Source organism: Chrysoperla carnea, chromosome X (assembly GCF_905475395.1).
Source record: "Chrysoperla carnea chromosome X, inChrCarn1.1, whole genome shotgun sequence".
Taxonomy (NCBI): Eukaryota; Metazoa; Arthropoda; class Insecta; order Neuroptera; family Chrysopidae; genus Chrysoperla; species Chrysoperla carnea.
Window position 1 is genome coordinate 10,890,201 of NC_058342.1, and position 7,552 is coordinate 10,897,752.

General features: G+C 32.1%; 1 protein-coding gene across 1 annotated transcript; it reads right to left on the reverse strand.

Moving 5' to 3' along the window:
• Positions 1-4,597: 4,597 nt before the first annotated feature.
• On the reverse strand, positions 4,598-4,912 carry LOC123302894 (acidic leucine-rich nuclear phosphoprotein 32 family member A-like). The gene has a single exon (XM_044885988.1). The coding sequence runs from the start codon at positions 4,910-4,912 to the stop codon at positions 4,598-4,600; it is 315 nt and encodes a 104-aa protein (XP_044741923.1).
• Between the last annotated feature and the right edge of the window lie 2,640 nt (positions 4,913-7,552).

A 7,552-nucleotide genomic window follows, 5' to 3' on the forward strand; every position in this document is an offset into this window, starting at 1 on the left:
TTTAGTAGCTCAAGGTTTTTCACAAAAATATGGTCGAGACTATGACGAAGTTTTTGCACCAGTGGCAAATCCGACAACACTAAAAATTTTACTTACTGTAGCTGGAATGAAAAACATGGTAGTTCGACATTTCGACATACAAACTGCATATTTAAATGGTGATTTATCTCATGAAGTTTACATGAAGCAACCTAAAGGATTTGTAGTAGGTAACACTAATCAGGTATGTAAACTAATAAAAAATTTATATGGTCTTAAACAAGGCGCAAATGAATGGAATAAGAAATTCGATTTAATTATGAAGAAAAATGGTTATGTACAAAGTAAAAACGATTTATGTTTGTATATAAAGAAAATCTACAAACAATTCATTTATATTTCAAACCATGTAGATGACATAGTGGTAGCATCAACGGATGTAAAACTTATTGATGATTTTGAAACATTGATGAATACTGAATTAATCATTAAAAATCTTGGAAATTTACAATATTATCTTGGAATACAATTCGAAAGGGATAAAGATAATATATTTTATATGAATCAAGAAAATTATATTTTAAACAAATTGTATGAATTTAATTTGGAGAATGCCAAGGATTCAACTACACCAATGAATATTGGTTATTTAACACAAAAAATTAATGAAGAACCATTCGCATCACAAGAAGTTTATCGAAGTGCAATTGGATCGTTGTTGTATTTATCAACAAATACAAGACCAGACTTCGCTATTGCAACATCAATATTAGCTAGGCGTGTAAGCGACCCAAAACAAAGCGACTGGAACGAAGTGAAAAGAGTTTTCAAATATTTGAAAGCTACAAAATCGTATAAATTAAAATTAGGTAATTATGATAATGATGAAAATTTTTTATTGTTATGTAGATGCCGATTGGGCTGGAGACCCGATAGATAGAAAATCAAATACCGGATATTGTTTTGTTTTCAATGGTGCACTAATAAATTGGACGAGCCGTAAACAAACATCAATATCATTATCTTCGACTGAAGCTGAATTTATTGCTTTTGCTGAAGCACTACGTGATCTTATCTGGATAGTTCGGATATTAAAGGATTTTGACCAGAAAATAAAAACTCCTATCAAAGTATTTGAAGATAACCAGGGGTGTATTAAATTGCTTAATGATCGTGTCTGTCATCAACGAGTGAAGCACATCGACATATAATACAAATTTGTACACCAACATATATCTCAAAAAGAAATTGTAGCAGTTTATTGTCCTACTGACAACATGGTTGCAGATATGTTAACCAAACCTTTAGATGGATCAAAACTTCAAAAGCATGCAAGAGCAATTGGCTTGTGTTAATTTAATTTCACTATATGTTGAGAAGGGGTGTTAGTTTTTATATTTAAGTTTCTTTTATTTACAACATCTAGTAAAATTAATTTATGTTTTGAATTTTGAATAATCAACCAATTGTTTGTTAAATAATTTTGTAATAGATGTCACTATAATCAGTTTAAGTAACAGATGTCACTCTTGTAAAAATAATTGTAATTTTCCGTAACCGTCTAGCAGTGAGTTGAATAAAAATTATCAAACGTCTAACATACATTTTGTTTTTCTAAAAAGATAGTAAGCCACGTTTTTATCCACAATACTCGTTACAACCTACATGATATACCTAGTATTGTCGCCAATTCTACGCCATTAACTCCCACTCCGGCCAATATTCAGGCTGGAGTTAGAAAAACTGACATTTGCCCATTAACCCGCAATCTATTCAATGACATTGATTTTCACTTTCTTACGTAACAGACCAGCCTAATCCAAATGACACAAATCTGATAAGCGATACTAACCATAACACTGCTGCTGTTCGAAATATCCTACGCCTGAAGACGACAACCTTACAACGGTAGTCAGTCCTATATTGCAAGGGAACTCCCGGCGGTTCTTCCATTAAATCCTACAATATGTGAAAATGCAGATATTGCAAATCATGAAACAATTTTGCCAAAATCATCGACAAGCGCTGAAATTTTTTCACCAGAATCAGTTAAATCTTATCCTTACGCACCATCTAGATTGACACAAAACAAAGGAAGACAAAAAAAAAAAAAAAGAAAATGTACTATATACACAGATACACCGAAAAAAAAAATCAATAAGAAGAGAAACTGAGGAAAAAGAATGATAAAAGAGAGCGTGGGAAAGAATGTAAAATTTTTTTAAAAGAATATTAATAATAATAATAATAATAATAAGATTTTCCGCGTAGCCGCGAATATCGGAATAAACAAACAAACAGTTCAGAAAAGGGTCAAATATTAATTAAGCGAAATAAAACATAATCAAATAGTCTACGTTAAACATTGCTTAATAGGCAGATGTCTGATAACAAGGACAATGAAATGGCAGCTTCTAAGCTTTTCGAGAAGATTAGCCAAGAAAACCAGTTTAAAAACCACATGGCTAACAAGAAGTCTATCATTAAAGAAAACATAGCGGAAGTAATAAACACTAAAACAAATGAAGACATCGTTGATTTTTTTAAATGTGCTCTTGAAACGCTGTAAATAGCTTAATAATATTTCAGCAGCAAAGGAGATTTTAAAAGACAGAAGCTCTGGCAGTACTCTTAAAATTTTTAAGAGCGATCACATGACATTAAGAAGTGATGCTAGCGAAAGCTAAGCTGCAAGGCTAATATTCATAATAATGATGGCAGCTGATTCTAGATGGGAGAAGTCAATATTGAGCATGATTGATTTGATAATGGAAAATCATGACGGTGCCAATAAGGGGGTTAAATTTGACAGTTTGAAAGAGAATGCTTTTGCCCTGAGTGTTAACGAGAAAGTAGAAAAAATCTTGAGATGTTTGAAAAAGCTGAAAAAACAACTAATTCTATTGTGTAAAAAAGCAATATAAACGTAAAAGCTAGCAGCAATGAGGTTGTAGATCTAAGTGAATTCCTAGGAACGAAAAGCGAACTGAATTTATATGCATAAGGAGTAAAATTGATAAATGATGGAAATGAAATAAGTAAGACAAAAGAACCAAAATCAATTGCTTCGCCAAGTGCAACAAAGGTGCAAAAGTGGGTCCCAATGAGCTGACTTTCTCAAAAGCTGTAACTTTACCTGCTTGATCTGCATTAAAAAAAATTGGGGAAACAGAATAATAACAGCATGTCAGTTCTTGCATTGAACATAGGGTGGCAAGGGATTTTAAAGAGTGAAAAATTCCCAACAATACAAAGATATTGTAGAGATCAATTTGATGAAATAATAGATTACACTTGTTTATACTTGTGCAGCACACCTAGGATAAGGCCTAACAAATTTTTTATATCTTAACAAGTCGGAGATGAATTTGATGTGACAAGTAATACAAAGTAAACCGTGTATATATTTATTGTAAGTACTAACTTTTTAATATAGACGGCAGGCTTGTGATTCAAAAAACACCGTTACTTTCTTATAAAAAATGGTCGTTTGCTTAAAACGATATTAATATGGATCACAAACAGTTTTTTTTTTGAGTAAAATGGGAAATGTTTTTATAGTCTAAGATCCCGCTGCAAAAATCTGCATGTATCTGTTTTTTTGATAAAACTTAATTTTTATGAATGTTAAGTAATAGCAGAACAGATTACGGCAGGGTTGCCTATCAAAATTTGGCCGCAAATATTTTTAATTAAATTTTTTAAAATTGATTTCTGTTGATAAATTGCATGTACATGTTTTTTACGTAAATCCAATGTTATTTAAAAGCAAATGATGGGAGAAATACAAATAAAAAGGGTTGCCAGCTCTCAGTCGGCCGCAACCTGTGGGTTGCCAGGTGTGAACAGGTATATTACTGTTGATTATTTGCACTTACGTGTTTTTCACTTCAATTATATATGAAATTAAAGTTTATTTATTTCTCTATACGATAACACATGGTTGCCTGAAAAATAATGGCCGCAAGTAGGGGTTGCCATCATTTGAATTTATGTCTCCTATTACTGTTGATTATTTGCACTTACGTGTTTTTCACTTCAATTATATATGAAATTAAAGTTTATTTATTTCTCTATACGATAACACATGGTTGCCTGAAAAATAATGGCCGCAAGTAGGGGTTGCCATCATTTGAATTTATGTCTCCTACGCTGGAGGACTGCAAACAAGAGAGGCGGAATGCGCGTGTTACTTTGGGTTGTGAAGAGAAATATGATGAATCAGAGTTAAAATTTATTTTTATTCGAGTTTTATATCTGTGAAATAATGATTTTTGAGGAAATGAAATCCATACAGAAAACTGTATTAAGATAAACCCATGTTTCATTTTAATAATTAATCACTTTATTCTCATAGACTTTAGTCTCTTAAACGAATGAGTCTTTACTAAATATTGTTTTAAATATCAATAAGCTTGTCTAAATTATTATTTTTAAAAGTACAGTATTATATAATTAAATACGAACTTATAACTATTGGTCAATGAAGGTATTATATTAAGGTTTTTCTAATAATCGAGTTTGATAAATATTGTAGAATGAGGTGCTTTTATTAAAAAAATATATAATATTACTTTTACAACACAAAAATTGTTATGAAAAATTATATATATATATATCAATTTTCTTGCTCTTCGTCCTCTTCTTCGTCTTCTTTTTCATTTTCTTCTTTTTCATCATTATTATTATCATAACCATCTTCTTCTTCGTCTTCTGAGATTGAATCTATTTTATCTAAAAGGAAGTTTTCGTCAGAAGAATTACTCTCGAAGTCTTCGAAGTTATGATTTGGTTCTGATAAAATATCTTCAACTGTCATTGGGGTGGGGTCACCAATGAACCATGTTGGTTGTAAAGTATTTTCAATTAACTTCCAGCCGCAGTCTTCAGGATTCAAGTTTACACAACATGGATCCGTTGCGTTCGTCCACATTGAGTTGACAAAAATAGTCCTCAACATTTTTTGTTTTAATGACCGCCAGCAAGGTGGAATCATTTTTGAGTCAAAGGTCGTGACATTTTTTAAAAATTTTTCAGTACTTTTCGTTGCCGAATATTTTGTTTGAAATAATTGATATCTAGCGTCATTTACACTCGAGCATTTCTTGACACCGTATATGAGGGAAGTAAATTCTTGCACGATACTAATTTTTTCTTCATCAAATACGTCGGTTTCATTGGTGAGTGCTTGAAAAATTGTTTGAAAATTTTTATTTTTTGCAAATAATTTAAATGGTCTGACTTTGCCTTTGTTATAAAACGCAGCTGTGAAATCACAACCAGTAAAAGCATGGAATGCTGGTAGAGCACGACATAATTCTGAACCCAGTTTCAATGCTAATTGTGTACAATTTATGCAACTCTGATTAGTTGCATTTTTTTTAGTTGTTCCAGCCATCCAAATTTCTATATCAGGTACTTTGTGAATATTCCCCAACAAAATGATGAGCACATCAGTATCGTTAGCTTTGACTAAAATTTTTGAGTTTGGAGGCACTTTACTTATGTGAAACATTATTCTCGTGTCAGCCTCTTCATGTTGACAATTAAAATCAATTTCTTCTGTTTTTATTACACAGTTTCCATCTGATTTATAAGAGAAACACTGTTCTTCAACGGTTATGAAGACTTTTTTATTGAGTAATGTCGTTGCATTACAATCATTTTCCCAGTAAGTAGCTAAAAAATTAATGAGTGCCTCTTTGAAATAACGGTTTTTGAGGCTTTCGAGAAAATTATTGGGTCGAGGTTGAAGAGGGCCGTTGATAGTGTATGGAATGTTGATCGCTGATCGATTTTCCCGTTCGCAATCTTTTATCGAAGGCACTATATATTTGTCAAAAATAATATGTACTTCATGAGCACTTGTTGAGCAAAGTTTTATTAAAATAGACTCAGCTAATTTTCCAAACATCTGAGGCAAGGAAAATCCAATGAGATGTAAAAAGTAAAAACCATCAATCACTTCTATATCAATTGGTGGAGGATTAGTTAGCTTTATTTGTGATTTCAAGTGATCAGCTAATTTAGACTTCGTCGTTTTGAACATTTCACCAGAACATTGAAAAAGAGCTGGAGGTGCAGGTGCAAGAGGAAAGGTTAAACAATATTCAAGATCAACTTTTTTTTTTAATCCTATTGCTAATAGCCGTCCAAACACATCTCGTTCCATTTTCAGAAGAATGCGTTTGCTTCCGTCTCTACTTTTTTGAGTTTTTTTAACGCAGTCAGATGCAAAATTTAAAATGTTATTTCTACGAATGGATTTCACGAATCTCCCAGGTTCTTCAACACATTCTGATATAAATTCCATTTTTTGTTTCTTGCCAATTGATATAATGTTAAGAAGAAAGTCAGCCACAGGTTGAGATGCTGCTTTGCCAGTCGAAATGTTGAACAGCGAATTTTCATCTATATTTTTATTAAAGGGATTTATTGAGTTATTAAATACTGATATTATTTGGTTTAAATCGAGTTTATCTTTTTTAATTTGATGTTGTTGTAAACATTGGGACGTATCATCTTCGTGCAATAATCCTGTTTCTTTTTTGACTGCTGTTAAAATCTTAGTCCTCATACTGTGACTAAGAGCCCATTTTTGTCTAGCACTTATGGAATTCGTAAAGTGAGTAATACCAGTCAATGTATTACCAGCGTCAGCGTTGATAGTCTGTTCTAATGACAAATCTACAGGTGATCTTGCAAACTTTGCGGTTGTACGTCTGATACCAAAAGCTCCACGTCGAAAGTCAGAAAGAAGAGGTGATTGCTCGATTTTCAATTTCATTAAATTGTTTAAATATAAAGTCGAATATCTTGCGTAATTTGGTTGATTTAATGCGAAAAACAAATCACACATGTCGAAAATAGAATCCAAATATAGTTCATAATCACTAGAGCGGATACTTCTCGAAAATCTCAAGAACAAGTTGACAAATTGTGTATATTGAAAAAAATATTGAGCTGTTTTCCCGTGACCACCTGATAAAGTTATTAAGCAAAATTGTTTATAGCCATTAACTATTTTTTGTAAGGAATTCGGTAAAATCATTGGTTCGTTGTCATCAGGTGAAATATGGTTAGACGAATTGTTTATAAACTCTAATAAATCATCATCAAATGTATTTGGATCAAATTCTATTGGTAATAAGTTTTCATCTAGCGCGTCAGGTTCACTTTCACTTTGTGATGAATTTCCACGAGACACTTCAGCACTACCTTCTAGTTGTAATAAATACTGTTTGAAATGCAGTATCTGCAAAGCGGCAGAAATCAACGGATGAAGTCGTCTGCAACGATTAAAGTGTTTGCTGTCAATAAAATTGTTTGTTGAACCTACGCCAAGTACTTCTGCTTTAATTAAGATGTCAACCAATCCGCTAGAATCGATGTATTTTCCCAGAGCTCTGAAGAATGCAATTTGTGTGTGGAATGCACCCATATTTACGAAAATATTATCAAATTTAGGTCTTAATTTTTCTTGAATTTGCCAAGCGATTTTAGCTATTGCTAAATCATACGTGACAATAATATTTTGTTGTTTACAGTTATTGGCAATCTCACTTGTTATCTC

Coding starts and splice junctions, on each gene's coding strand:
- LOC123302894 (XM_044885988.1), bottom strand. CDS start 4,912: ATGTGGACGAACGCAACGGATCCATGTTGTGTAAACTTGAATCCTGAA.